At 62.8% G+C, this 14,525-nt stretch overlaps 1 protein-coding gene across 5 annotated transcripts in view; it reads left to right on the forward strand.

Annotated features, from left to right (window-relative positions):
* NOTCH2 (notch receptor 2) overlaps positions 1–14,525 on the forward strand; it is a 155,479-nt gene that overhangs the window by 132,656 nt on the left and 8,298 nt on the right. For all 5 annotated transcript variants that reach the window (XM_036235008.1, XM_036235007.1, XM_036235009.1 and 2 more), the window contains 11 exons: positions 368–569; positions 1,334–1,487; positions 2,396–2,580; positions 3,704–3,836; positions 6,414–6,650; positions 8,890–9,002; positions 9,874–10,379; positions 11,782–12,129; positions 12,646–12,788; positions 12,933–13,143; positions 13,410–13,506. In XM_036235008.1, coding sequence (XP_036090901.1) covers positions 368–569; positions 1,334–1,487; positions 2,396–2,580; positions 3,704–3,836; positions 6,414–6,650; positions 8,890–9,002; positions 9,874–10,379; positions 11,782–12,129; positions 12,646–12,788; positions 12,933–13,143; positions 13,410–13,506 — 2,329 coding nt within the window. The remainder of the gene's footprint in view (positions 1–367; positions 570–1,333; positions 1,488–2,395; positions 2,581–3,703; positions 3,837–6,413; positions 6,651–8,889; positions 9,003–9,873; positions 10,380–11,781; positions 12,130–12,645; positions 12,789–12,932; positions 13,144–13,409; positions 13,507–14,525) is intronic.

The raw sequence follows: 14,525 nt of genomic DNA on the forward strand, positions 1-14,525 counted from the left end.
TATCAACAGTTTGTTCTGTTTCTCATAAAGGAAATCCGGGGGTCACGAGCTCTCTGTTTAGCACTTTCCTTATAAGTTAAACTGACTTAAGGAGAAACTAAAATACGCTACGTGGAGCACTACAGAGGTCTGAGTAGAATCTGGGAGCTGTCACGTTCTCTGGGAATCCCTGATTAGCTCAGCCTTTTGGGCCGCTCGTTTGTGGAAAGGAAGCTGGCGGAAGGTAGAACCTCTTGGACGCGGGAGTCTGGGGCGCTCGGAGTCGTTGCGCCTGTCACGCCCCAGGTCCCAGGGACCTTACTTTCCAAACGTCGGGTCAGAGGCACCGGCTCACGCAGCCGGTGTCGCTGCCCCGTCCGCTTCCCAGCTCCTGTTTCAACGGCGGCACGTGCGTCGATGGGGTGAACGCTTTCTCTTGCCTCTGCCCCGTGGGCTTCACGGGCCCGTTCTGCCTGCACGAGATCAACGAGTGCGACTCCCACCCGTGCCTGAACGACGGCGTGTGCGTCGACGGCCTGGGCACCTACCGCTGCACCTGCCCCTTGGGCTACACCGGGAAAAGCTGCGAGGTAATCCAGCTCCGTCGCACTCGGCCCGCTCCCTCGGAGTCGCAGAGTGCCGCGCCTGTTTCTGGACCTCAGGGGTGTCCCCGAGATTTACCCGGGTAACTTCTTCATAGCCGGTGGGTTCACTAGCAATAGCCACACTAGCAATGGGCACACTAGCAAGACCGTCCGGAGTTGCGCACACGACATAGTTGTAACCGGCTGACCCAGAACAGCAGACGTGTGGGGGTGAGCACATCGCTGTCGCTGACGCTGGAAACACAAAAAGGGGAACAAAGAGCAGTCGGAGCACGCAGACCGTGCAGGGCAGGCACATCCGAGGGCTCGTGACCGCGGTTACCGCACCTCACAGTGCGGTAACGTCCTCTAAACCAAACTATTCCCATGTCTCTGAAATTCACACATACGAGGACCCGTATGTGTCGTCCCTTAGCTGGGAAGGTCCCCACAGGCCATCTGTCAAGACGTGATCGTGACATAGGGAATAACTTAACTGTTGGGTTTTCTCACCTCCTTAAGCTTCTGTGGTAATAACTTTTTAAAAAGCGGAGCGAAGGGGCTCGGACAAGATCAGATGATTGGATTCCCTGGGAGCGCTGGGTCTAGGCCAAAGCTCACGTGCGGGCCTTTTAGTATTATTGTAATCACTATTATTGTCGTCATTATTATTTCTACTGTTATTAGTGCACTTTTCTTTGATTTCTTCTGTTCGTTTCTGTTCGTTTCCGCCGTGTGGATGCTGACGCATCTGCTTGCCTGCGTTGCAGACCATGGTGAACCTCTGCAGTCGGTCCCCGTGTAAAAACAAAGGTACCTGCATCCAGGAGAAAGCCGAGTCCTGGTGCCTGTGTCCGTCCGGGTGGACTGGTGCTTACTGCGACGTGCCCAACGTCTCCTGCGAGGTGGCGGCCTCCCGCAGAGGTGAGCTCTGCCCCCTCGGGCGCGGGCCACTCCCCGAAGCGTTCACCGACCAGCAGCGTTTTAGGGGCAGGTGTGGCTATCGTGGGGTCACGAGGAAGGGTCTGAGACGGAAGCTGAGAGGGCAGAGGGAGAGGCTGAGAGATTCCGCAGAGAAACGTGTTTGCATGCCACGTCGTCTTTACCCGGTCATCTGTCGAGGGGCACGCAGGCGGCTTCCAGGTGTCGGCTGTCGTAAATCGCACCACCGTGAACACGGGCGTAGGTGTGTTTTTGAGTGTGGCACACAGATTTACACCATGGAACGTTACTCAGCCAGTTGCAGCAACACGGATGATCCACAGGGTATCATGCCAAGTGAAATCAGTCGGATGGGGAAAGACAAACACCGTGTGGCTTCCGTTATACGTAGAACGTTTAAAAACCAAACACACCGACACTGACTCATAGACACAGAGAACAAACTGAGGGTTGCCGGAGGGGAGGGGCGAGGGAGGACGACGGGTCACAAAGGTGAGGGGGACCGAGAGGGACCAGCTTCGGTGAGGAAGTAAACGTCACAGGGACGTAAGGTACAGCCTAGGGGATGTAGTCAACAACATCGTAATAATGTAACAGATGGTGGCTGCCTTTATTGTGGTGATCACGCCATCAGGTATATCAATATCAAATTATCATGACATTATACGCCTGAAACTAATATAATATTGAGTCAACTGTAACATAAAAAAAAGAAATTATCTTAAACGAAACGAAGCCCGTTCCGCTCTTGGGGCCCGTGTGTTGTCGATACATACCCGGTGCCGCGCGGGCCGTGAACTAGGCAGGAATGAGGTTGGCTCGCCGGCCGCTCGGGCCCCGCCGCGCCCCGCGCTCCTCCGTGACGTCTGTCCCCCCGCCGGCGCCCCCAGGCCTGCCCGCCGACCGCCTGTGCCAGCACGCGGGCGTCTGCATCAACGCCGGCCGCTCGCACCACTGCCAGTGCCCCCTGGGCTACACGGGGAGCTACTGCGAGGAGCAGCTGGACGAGTGCGCGTCCCACCCCTGCCAGCACGGCGCCACCTGCAGCGACTTCATCGGAGGGTACGGGTGCGAGGTGAGCAGGCCGGCCGGGTCTCGTTTTCACAAGTTTGTGCATCCTCTTTATTTCTTCGCCAGCCGCCGTCACGGCGTTTACTGATCGCCGTTTCTCTCAGTCCCGCTGCGTGGTAGGTCGACAGCTCCAGCGGGTGTCGTCATAGGATTCAGAGCCGGTCTTCACGGCCAGAGTGCGTGTCACGGGCCCACCCAGCCACGGCCCCCAGTGACAGGTGGCAGAGGGGAAGCCGCTCTGAGGGATGCCCCTTTGACCCACGCCACCTTTACGTAGTCGCTGGCCCATCACCTGATCATTCAGAAACCACGCTGTTCGGCCTCTTCCGCGCCGCACCGTGCTCAGTGTGACGTGGGGGCGTCTGAGGAGCTGTGTGTCTTTTAGGGGCCGGGCTAATAATGGGTCAAGCGAGGTAGTAAGAAGATCCCAGAGGCCTGACTTTGATACCAGTCCCCGGGACCACGCAGCGCTGAGAAAGCTTTGTTTCTCTGCTTCGCGTGAATGAGCCGAAGTCGGCCTCTGCGCATTTGCCTTGGGTTATTTACTTCCTCCACCCCCCACTTGTTTGAGCTCATGCTATGAGGGCCCCCCCCCCATATGCAGACCTGTCAAAGCGATGCTCACATAAAGCCACCGTGGGCATCCGTATCTTTTTTCTTGATCGGCCGTGGAACCCCTCGAACCCTGAGACCGACCGCCGCTCACGAGCCCCGCCCCCTACCTTCGGCTCGTCTCCACCAGCGTCTCACACACACGCATGTAGCTCCGTGAGCCCGGAGCTCAGTAAACGCAGGGTCCTCGTTCCCGCCCACGCGGGCCGTTTGGCTGAGTCGCAGGACCCTCGTCCTGCACAGAAATGTGTATCTTAAAGATGAGAAGACTTGCACACAGGAAGGCCACAGTCCTGCACAGGGGTCACATCCGAGACGCCCCCTCCACACTCAGCCCCTGCCTCCCCTTAAAAGTGGCTCCGGTGGCTGGAAGGGGTCAGGGCGGGGCGGCCGCCGGCAGCTGGGCCCAGGACGGCCGCCGGGCGGGGCGGGAGCAGCCGCAGTGGCCTCCCCTGCGCTCCCCGTCTCCAGCCCCACGCCGACGTGTCTTGTGCTCTCTCGCTTGCTCCCGGCAGTGTGTCCCGGGCTACCAGGGTGTCAACTGCGAGTACGAGGTGGACGAGTGCCAGAACCAGCCGTGCCAGAACGGAGGCACCTGCATCGACCTGGTGAACCACTTCAAGTGCTCCTGCCCGCCAGGCACCCGGGGTAGGAGACCGGCCGCCCTTCGCCCGGGGGGTTCTCTGAGCTATGAAGCCAGCCTTCCTGTCGGGGGGGGTTTGAGAAAACCGAACATGTGTAGTTCCGAACCCCGGGCGTTCAGACCGGGTCGTTCTCTCCCCTCCCGCCCGGCTCCGAGCTTCCGACTCGGGTTCTCGGGGCTCCCTGGCTCTGGGAGACACTGGGTTGTTCCATGCAGCACAGAATGTGGAAAGGATACGATGAGATGTCGCAACAGAATTAGCCCGGTTATTTAGCACGATTTCTCGGAGCCTCCGGGGAAGACGACCCGTGGCTTCTCGCATCAGTAATTTACACTTAGCAGCTTACGTGCTTTTTAGAACTCGCCAGGTTTTGCCTCCATGAGGTGAAAGGACGGACGAATGAAAACAGTTGCCTGTTTCCCTGAGCCCAGGGGAGGAGGCTGGTGGCCTACGGCCACAGCGAGGCCCACTGAGACCCAGCCAGAAACCGCGGAGGGTGGAGCCATCACTCTGCCGTGTCCCGGCCCCTGACCCCGCATCCCCACCCCGAGCGGTCTCCTAGAAGGCGCTCGGAGGAGCGAGCGTGTCTTAGCAGAGGCGAAGGCCCAGCGGCACCTGCTTTGAGCAGCCTGGGGAGAAAAACGTAAGAGGCCGTCCCCAGCGGCGGGAAATCCATCCTCAGTGTCAAAGAGAACAGGGCATCGGGATGCGTTTATACCGTCTTAGACCCTTGTGTCACCAAAGGTGGATAATTCACCTTCCCCGAGTTCAGAGCGCGGCTGAATTTAAACAGAAGAAGACCCCACAAGTAGGCCGGTTACTGAGCAATGAGGTTAAAGGGGAAGAGAAAACGAAAGAGAAACGAGTCTGTGAATGTTCGACTTGTCCCATGAAAAGGAGCGTTGTTCTCTGCTCTAGAAATCGGTAGTTGAAAGAGAACTAGGAGTCAGCTTCGGTTCGTTGTTAGTTTGTTCCTTTGAATAATTGTCCCGTTGGGCACAGCTGTGATTCCAGAGGCAGCAAATGAAACAGCAGATCTCGGCGGCTTAACACAACAAAGCGTTCTGGGGTTTCGTTTTGATGTCGTTCTGTCACCCACCCCTGAGTGTGTTGGGCCACCTCTGTCTGTATTTCAGACGGGTGATTTGAAACACCGGGCCTCCGGGGCCTCTGAGCAGGGGCAGAGCGAGGCCCGCGGGTCCTGCAGCGGCGCCCACGGCCCCCGCCTGCAAGCCACGGCTGTCGCCACTGCTCACGCTGTTGGCCAGAATGAGTAACGTGGCCTCGACCTGACTCCCGGGGAGACTGGGACGTGCGGGTGACCACGTGGGTGGCTCCCGGGCCGCTAAAATCACCGCCACTCCCCGAACCTCTCAGTGATGAGAGGTGGTTTGAGGGTGACCGTTTCTCAGGCAACAGCCTTTCTGTCTCCTGAGCGTGCGTGAAGCCTGGCTTCGAGGACCCTTGTGCTGTGATCATCCACCAGCCTTTCACTCCGGCACCCCGACTCTGGCACCCCCCTGCTTTTCGACCTGCATGTTTTTCAATGAGATTTCAGCTCGTAAACTTATGGGGGATCTCTTGCGAGCCCTGCGTCTCTCTTCGGTACTTTTCAGCATTCTCTCTCTGTCCCGGGACGGATCGGTTCTAGCGCGCATACGTGCGGGTCTCTTTGAGTTCACCGTACGCACAGCTCATTGGGTTGTTGCACCGCGTGTGTGCGGCCAGGTGTGTGCCACGCATTTATTTCTCCCGGCTCGGTCAACACGACAGGCCATTCCCAAGGCCCACGACTCCGCCGTGAGTTACCCGATGACCGTTGTCATCCCTTCGCTCCTGAGCGTGGGCTCTTGGTCTGGGGGCGCGTCCAGGTCCCCGGCCAAGGGCTAACCGCAGCAGCTCTGCCTGCCCCTGCTACCTGGCCCTCGGGCCGAGGCCGAGCTCGTCATCCGCACTCGTGAGGCGAGTCCGTTGCCGCTCGCTCCATTCCGATGGGAGGGGGGCGTCCACGTCCGTTCACCAGCGGAGCCTCATACCAGACGCTTCCGTGAGAGTCGGCGCGCGTGCTGGTTCTACTACGTGTTTCCACTTTCTGGCTTTCTGTTTGGTTTGAGTAGGTACTCCCTGCACATGGTCCACAATTTTACACAAAAACGCACACACACACAGAGAAGCATGCATCCCCCTGGTTCTCTCTCCCACGAGCAAGTAACCCCCACTTTTTTTTGTAAACGTTCTTGTGTATCTCTCTAGAGTTGTTTTTCATGCACGCGTCAGAATTTCTTTGTGTGCGTAGAAGCCAAACAGAAAGATGTTTTTATCTTTCCCGCTGCTTTCTCTGAAGATAGAGCGTCAGGCCTGTTCTTCTGCTCCGGGTGTACGCTGCCCTTCGTTCCCACCGGCCGCTGGGGGGATGGGGGTGCTCGTGGCTCAGGAGCGCGCCCGGCCCTGCCCCGCCCGGCCCGCAGGGGCCCGCCGCAGAGCGAGGGGTGCCACCTGCCCGGTCATGACGGTGCCAGCGAGGGCGGCCGTCCCCGCCGGGGGGCCCGTCCTAACCGTCTGTCTCTCCACCCTCCTCCAGGCCTGCTCTGCGAAGAGAACGTCGACGACTGCGCCCGGGGCCCCCGCTGCCTCAACGGCGGGCAGTGCGTGGACAGGATCGGGGGGTACAGCTGCCGCTGCCTGCCCGGCTTCGCCGGGGCGCACTGCGAGGGGGACATCAACGAGTGCCTGTCCAGCCCCTGCAGCTCTGAGGGCAGCCTGGACTGTGTGCAGCTCGTCAACGACTACCGGTGTGTCTGCCGCAGCGCCTTCACCGGTGAGCACCCCGCCCCCAGGCTCCCCGGGGGGGCGGACGACGGGGACCCGGGTCCCGTGCGACGCCGCCCAGACCCTCGCGAGGCTTCCCTCAGACGCGAAAAACCAGGCCAGCCCGAGTCCAGGGCCCGGCTCTTTCTCGGGCCTGTGCTCGCTCCTTGCACGTTACAATCACGCTCTACCTTTCCATTTCTCCCGAGACGTGTTTTCTCTTTTGTCATACACTGACTTAGCAGAAACGTAAAAAAAGAAACGGAACGTTGGGGGTAGTTGAGCAAAGTAACCCTTTTTAATGCGGGAAGAACACCCCGTTTTCCGGCGTGCAGCTCGGTGCCCGGTGCATCTGGCCCGTGGTGCGGCCACCCCCACCGTCCACCCCCAGAACTCTTCCTCTGAGCAGAACAGCGTTTTGTTTTCAGGAACCTTTACCTCTAACTCTGGTTCCGTCACTCTGCCTTGCTTTGGCGCGTAAGGACCTGACTTACCGAGACGTCACCGCCATGGTGACCTCCTTCTCACCTCTGGGCCCCACAGAGGCTCCGGGTCTCCCAGTGGGTCCCGGTCGGGGTGTGTTTAACCAGCTGACGAGGGCGTGGACGGGGCGGCTGCGGGGGTCGCGCATGGCCCTGGGGCTAAGGCTTGGCCACGCTCCCGGCCGTTTCTCGAGCTGCGTTTCTTCATCCCAGAGCGTGATGGTGACTGCGTGTGGCCTCGGAACCGGGGCCTCGTCACAGGCACTTCCTGGCTACTTCCGGAAAAGGGCAGTTTGGTGACGAAAACAGTTGCTCATGTCAAACTATGGCAGTATCGTCAGATACTCGACTTAGAAACCCGTGTAGCATTTCTGGGGTCGGTGCGGCTCCTGCGCCATAACACCAGCCCTCGGGAGACAGACAGCGGGTGCCGCGGTCCCCATACTGACAGCGTGGCAAGCTGGACGGGGCTACGTCCTGGGCCCGTCGCCAGACCTCCTTCTTCCACTCTGAAAGATGTGTGACCTTTCAGAACTTGGGAATTTCACAAAGACTTGCGACATGAAAGATGCCTGGACGCGGGGCCCGGCGCGGCGTCAGGCCCGCGGAGGCAGGAGGCGCGTGGGCAGCCCGCCTGCGGCCTCCTGTTCGCCAGAGGCCGAGCCGGCTCTGCTGGCTTCGCTGCCTCTGAGGCCGCCTTATCTAGGACCCCAACGGGCACCTCCCTACAAAGCAAGGGGGAAACAGGTGAAGGGAGGAATGGGGGGGACCACCTTGGGTGAGGGTCCCCCAGCCAGGAAGTGGTGTTCATGCGTTTTCCTTGCTTGTCAGTGAAAAAGAACCCCCTGCCCACCCCGCCCCAGCATACTGGTTACAATTATTCTGCAATACTGTTGCTGGGCTGGACTCGAGGGGCCCCAGGACCCTGAGCCCCGCGTGCCTGAGCCCCACCTTTGGTTAGCGGCTGCGGCTGCAATTTAAAGAGGCACACAGACCTCTCTAACTCTTGCCTCTTGATTCTGTTTGGCCAGAATTATCACTATTTGCATTTCTTTCTGAAAGACACCTCTCCCGTGGGTGACGCGGGCCAGGTGGGGCCTGTCCCCTGCTGCCCGCCGAGGGGCCCCAGCCGCACCTGCCTGCCCGTGCCTCCCACGATTCCGGTCGCTCAGCTGATTCCAGAGCGGTGGCCGTGAGATACCTTCTGTTTTAGAATTGTTTCTGGAGAAAACTTGCTCCAAGAAATTGAGGCGTGTCCTAAAACAGTGCCGATCAGGTTACAGAAAGGCTAAAAAATGACCGAAAAGAGACGTCACAGATGAAAACTCCCTGTAAGGTGCAAATCACATTGATACGCGCCGGCCCGACGTAGCCTCTCCCACGAGGGAGACGACGTTAAGAACAGTCTCTAAGTCTTTCTCTCGACTCGGGCACCGAAGCGCCTTCAGGAGAAGCGGCGCCGTTTTTCTCGTTCGATGCCATGAGTCGTGCTCCGCATCCACCCCGCCGTGTGCGTCCGCGGGGAGGAGCGCCGGGTGCGTCTGTCGCGTCGGCGACGCGGGCCAGGGCCTGGCCGGGCCGGAGCGAGCGAGACCCGGCGACGCTCTCTCCGCCCGCCCTGTCCCCGCGCCCCGCCTCCGGCCCTCCGGCCCTCTGGCCCCCTGGCCCCCTGGCCAGCGCGCGCCGGGGCGGCGGTCAGCGTGCTGGTCGATGCCTCGCGGCGATTCCTTCCGCCTTTCTGAACGCCCTTCCGTTTTCCGCCTCGAGGTCGTCACTGCGAAACGTTCGTCGACGTGTGTCCCCAGATGCCCTGCTTGAACGGAGGCACGTGTGCCGTGGCCAGCAACATGCCCGACGGCTTCATCTGCCGCTGTCCCCCGGTGAGTGCGCGTCGCCCGCGCGAGGACCGCGCGCTCTTCCCTGCCGTCTGCCTCGGAGCGGAGGGCAGGCCTCGTCTTCCCAGGCTCCACGGGGAGCCCTCTCGGTGGGGAGGGTTCCTAACTTTAGCTCCTGCGGAAGACTCGGAGTTTCCCATTCAGAGCTGTTAAGATAACACTCCCGGAAACGGCGAGCTCCCTAAGCTGAGCCTGTCAGTCTTCATAAGCACCGCAGGAAGCCCCCGGGAAGTCTGGGGATGGGTGTTCCCTGGAGAGCAGGGCTGCTGTCCCCGGCCTCTGGGTCCTGGGCCGGAGGGTCGGGGCCCAGCCTGGGGCACGGTTGGCTGGAGACGCTGCTCTGCTCGCGTTTGCGAGCGGGGCTGCCTGGGAGGCAAGCCGCGGCTTAAACTGGGAGGCAGCCCGACGTTAGCCATCTGCCGTGCAAACTCTTTTGCCACTGCCGGAGGCTGAAGCCTTCCTAAAACAGAAATCACGATGGGTGGGGAGGCACCCGGAGGACACCCGTGGGTGCCCGTGGCCTGGGCTAAGCAGGGAGAATGAGAATGAACTGACGGTGGGCACGTTTATCCGAGACGCAGAGCTCCCGGTGTGGTTTGTCCCCGTATAGAGCCGCTATGCGAGTGAGCTAATGACGGCCGGGGGAGCCGCTCACAGACACACTGTCACCCGACCCTCGTCCCGCCGTGACCTGCGGGCTCTGTTAGACGTGATGTCTTAAACGGTGGCATCTGCGCCACTCCGCGGGCACTTAGAGGTCCCTTCCTAGAACGCGACCCCGGAGGCCGCGGGGAGGGGCCTTAGCCGCGTGCCCCACCTCGCCCTCCCTGGCCTCACGGTCCGCCGCTGTGCGCAGGGCTTCTCCGGGGCGCGGTGCCAGAGCAGCTGTGGACAGGTGAAGTGCCGCCGAGGGGAGCAGTGCGTGCCCACGGCCGCGGGCCCCCGCTGCTTCTGCGCCAGCCCGCAGGACTGCGGCGGGGGCTGCGCCAGCAGCCCCTGCCAGCACGGGGGCAGCTGCTCCCCGCAGCGCCGGCCGCCCTACTACTCCTGCCGCTGCCCCCCGCCGTTCGCGGGCAGCCGCTGCGAGCTCCCCGCGGCCGCCACCAGCACCCCGGCCGCCACCTGCCTGAGCCAGTACTGCGCCGACAAAGCCCGGGACGGCGTCTGCGACGAGGCCTGCAACAGCCACGCCTGCCAGTGGGACGGAGGCGACTGCTCCCTCACCGTGGAGGACCCCTGGGCCAACTGCTCGTCCCTGCTGCCCTGCTGGGACTACGTGAACGGCCAGTGCGACGAGCTGTGCAACACGGCCGAGTGCCTGTTCGACAACTTCGAGTGCCAGGGCAGCAGCAAGACGTGCAGGTAAGGGCCGCAGGGCCCCGGCCGCGGGGGGGGATGGGGGGGGCTGCCTCCAGCACGCCTCGGTCTCCTGCCCTCGCGCCTCGCCCCTCCGGCGCTCCACCCGAGCTGCCTCTGCTTTCCAGACGGGCGCCCTGCCGCCGGCCTTGCCCCGTCGCACGCTGCCCTGTGCCCCCCCTGCCGGCGGAGGGCCCGGAGGGCCCATTGCAAAACCACCCTCTCTCTGCCTCTTTCTGCCTTCTCACCTGCTGCTCTCACGGCCCCGTGGGAGGTAACGTGCGGAAGTGGTGACAGCCACTGTCAGGCCGCCTCCCACATGCCCCGCCGGCAGGACGGACGGAAAGGTCTGTACCTCTCTCTCTCTCTCCGCCCCTTCCTTCCTTCCTTCCTTCCTTCCTTCCTTCCTTCCTTCCTTCCTTCCTTCCTTCCGTCCTTCCTTCCTTTCCCTGAGCCTGTTTCCGCCGCTAGATTTCTCAGGAGGCGCATGCTGCGTGGGGCCGCGTGAGCCCCCGGCCCGTCGCTGTTGCTGTCGGTAGGGCGCTTATGCTTTACAGGGCGCCCGTCCTGTCCTCTCAGCCACCCCATTTGACCCCACGAATTGACAGTCTCGCGAGGCCTCGAGGCCTCGGTGTTGCTCACGGCCTTTCGCAGGTGCGGGACCCGACGGCTGGGGGGTTCCAGAGCCGGCCAGAGCCGCCCCGCCCTCGGTCCCCGCCGTCTTCGTTGCGAGGGCGTCGGTGTCGTTTCCCAAGGGGTCGCCGGCGAGGGCGGGGGTGGCGGGGTGGAGCGGAGGGTGCCGGCGAAGCGGTTCGTGTCTCGTTTAGGTTCGGGGACTCGGTTTCCTTTTCCCGGTGTCTGAAAGGGGCCGTAGGGTTAGATCTGGTCTCCCCACCGCCCTCCACGGTTGGGGTCGGTCTTGGCTGGGAAAGGAATAGGCCATATGGATGGACACGGTCCTCGGTTTGGCGACTCTGGGTGGTTGGGGGCTGCGCATCCGTTTCGAGGGGCACATTCGAGAGGCACCTGCTGCTTCCGAAAGCCCAGCGTTACCTCCCCAGGGCCAGTAGGTACAAAACCAGGGGCAGCCTGACCCGGCCGATTTCCGTTTCCTGGACGCAGCTTTGTTTACAAATCCGACCTCAGGTTATGAGCTGCAGGGCAGAGTGAGCCCGCAGAGGTCTGTCGCGCAGGCAGGGAGCCCTCCCCGGCGTCGTGGCCGTGGACCGCATGCACCCCCCGACGTCGGGGGGCGGGAGAGATTCACGGACAGCTTCCCGAGCGTTCCCAGAGGCCCCGACTTGGGCCCCGGAAGACGGGGAGGACAATCCTCGGCCGTTCCCAGCGCGAAGCCAGGCGGCCGCGGCCTGATCCGAGCCCCGTGCTCCCCCCGCCTCCCCCTGCCCAGGTACGACAAGTACTGCGCAGACCACTTCAAGGACAACCACTGCGACCAGGGCTGCAACAGCGAGGAGTGCGGCTGGGACGGGCTGGACTGCGCCGCCGACCAGCCCGAGAACCTGGCGGAGGGGACGCTGGTCGTGGTGGTGCTGCTGCCGCCCGAGCAGCTGCTCCAGGACGCGCGCAGCTTCCTGCGGGCGCTGGGCGCCCTGCTGCACACCAGCCTGCGCATCAAACGGGACGCCCAGGGCGGCCTCATGGTCTACCCCTACTACGGCGAGAGGTCCGCCGCCACGCGGAGGCAGAGGGTGGCACGCAGGTCCCTGCCCCGCGAGGACGAGCAGGAGGTGGCCGGGTAGGTGTTCGATCTTCGGGGCTCTCCGAACTTGATTTTATGGAGTCGGGCACCTTGCCGCACAGGGGGAGTTGCCACTGGATCTGTGAAAATGCAAAGGGCGGACAAGCGGGGCGGCCCGCCAGGGGCAGCAGAGGCACCACCCCAGGACTTGCGTTCAGCGGGGCGGGTTTGCCTCGATCTCGGGATCCTCAAAGGCGGGCGGGGCGCCAGGGCGGCCTCTCCGGCGCTAGAACCTCGGTGTTTTGCGGGGGTCGCCTGGAACCCCTGGCGTGGCGAGGCCGTCCGTGTTCATCCTCGCCTTCTCCCCTGCGCTGGGCCTCAGCCCCTCAAGGAGGGCGCGACGTCCCCTAAGCGGGAATTCGCGTTCAGGGCCCAAAGGGACAGTGCTGTCATTTCTGAGCTCTTCCCGGAGGAGGCAGCGTCGCGGAGCCGGGGCGGCCGGCGCCGAGGTGAGGAAGGCAGGCTCACGCGACCCCGTCTGACCCCGTCTCGTCTTCTCCCCGGCACCCCCAGCTCGAAGGTGTTTCTGGAGATCGACAACCGCCAGTGCGTCCAGGACTCGGACCAGTGCTTCAAGAGCACGGACGCGGCCGCCGCTCTGCTGGCCTCTCACGCCATCCAGGGGACCCTGTCCTACCCGCTCGTGTCTGTCGTCAGTGAGTGGACCGGGATCGGGGGCGGGGGTGTCGCCCGGGGGCAAAGGGAGAAGGGCAGCGCGCGCAGAGCCGAGGCCGGGCGGCAGGTGTCCCGGGCGGCGGGTGTCCCGGGCGGCGTGTATCGCCTGTCTCCCTGCGCTGCAGGTGAGGTCGTGGCTCCCAGACCCCCGCAGCTGCTGTACCTGCTCGCCGTGGCCGTGGTCCTCATCCTGTTCATCCTGCTGCTGGGGGTGATCCTGGCGAAGCGCAAGCGGAAGCACGGCGCGCTCTGGCTGCCCGAAGGCTTCACCCTGCGCCGGGACGCCAGCAACCACAAGCGCCGCGAGCCGGTGGGGCAGGACGCCGTGGGGCTGAAGTGAGAGCGCCCCCCGGGGGGGCCGGGGGGGCCCCGAGGGGGGCTGGGGGGGCCGGGGGAGCCCGAGGGGGGCTGGGGGGCCCAGCGTCCGAGCCCGGGCCCCGCGCCGTGGTCGCGCGTCCCGGACGCGGCCGACACGCAGCCGGAGCCCGGGCGCCTGTGTCCAGGCCCTTTGGCCGTAAGCTCCGGGCCGGTGGGGAAGGGAAGGATGTCCGCGAGGGCGGTCGGTGACGTGACCGCGGCTCGCCTTCGCCCTGTCCTGTCAGAAACCTTTCCGTGCAAGTCTCGGAGGCCAATCTGATCGGTTCGGGAACGAGTGAGCACTGGGTCAACGAGGACGGGCCCCAGGCGAAGAAAGCCAAGGTGAGCCGGCCGCGGCAGACCCGCCACCGCGCGGCCGTCGTCCGGCCGCGTTCAGATTTCCGCCCGGGGCAGCCAGAGGGTCCCACAGGGGAGCGGCCGTCTGCGCGCCGCCCAGGCGGTGATGTCCCACGTCGCCGCGGCCTGGGGCTGCGCGTTTTCAGTAAGAACTCTCGGGGTGACAGACGTGCCTCCGCCTCCGGCAGCGTGCGGACGCCAGCGGAGTAAGGCGTGTAAGCGGCAGCGTCCGTCGTGGCGAGACCTCTCCCGCGTCTCGTCTGGGCTCGTCTCCTTCTGGAAGGGACAGTGGGAGGAAGCCGGCAGCCACGGAGGTTGGCGGCTTCTCACCTGCAGCCCAGGACACTAAAACTGCTTAGACGTAAGAGCTAGACCGGACGCAGCTGCTGTGGAAAGGAGACTGTCCGTCCGTCTGTCTGCGGCTGTCCGTCCGTCCATGGCTGGGCATGTGTGTGTCCCACGGATAGTCTAAGGCAGCCCGAGGAATGCAGGCTTGCGTGACGGCCAAGAACATCGCTGAGTCTCAGTTCGAACTGGACTCAGGTCCCAAACTCTTCTCCTTAGTAGCTGGCAGATTATTTTAACCCCTTCGTACTTAATTACTCTTGTCTATAAAACGGGGATGAGAACGATCCTTTCCTCTGGGTCGTGAGGGTTAGATGCAGCCACCCGTGGCAAGTGCCTTGCCTCTTTTCTGTCGTATGTTAAATAGTCAACAAAGCGTAGCTGCTTTTTAAGTCGTTACAGTAACTATTGCTGAGAAAAATAGTTCCCGAGTGCTCGTGGCACGCTGGGCGCCGTGTGCAGTGCGGGAGGCCGCGGCGAGCCAGGCTCGGCCCCTGCTCTCGGGGACCTCGGAGTCTAGTGGTGGGGACAGTCGTGTCGTCCCCACTGAGCACCGAGCCCCTGGTCAGTCAGGTAGAGGTAAGCAGAGCGTGCTCTCTAGGACCAACAAGAGGAGTTAAAGTCTGTGTGTATTTGACAGGCAGGTGGGAGTCAGTCAG

The sequence above is a fragment of the Rousettus aegyptiacus genome, unplaced genomic scaffold (assembly GCF_014176215.1).
Source record: "Rousettus aegyptiacus isolate mRouAeg1 unplaced genomic scaffold, mRouAeg1.p scaffold_m13_p_17, whole genome shotgun sequence".
In the NCBI taxonomy this organism is placed as follows: Eukaryota; Metazoa; Chordata; class Mammalia; order Chiroptera; family Pteropodidae; genus Rousettus; species Rousettus aegyptiacus.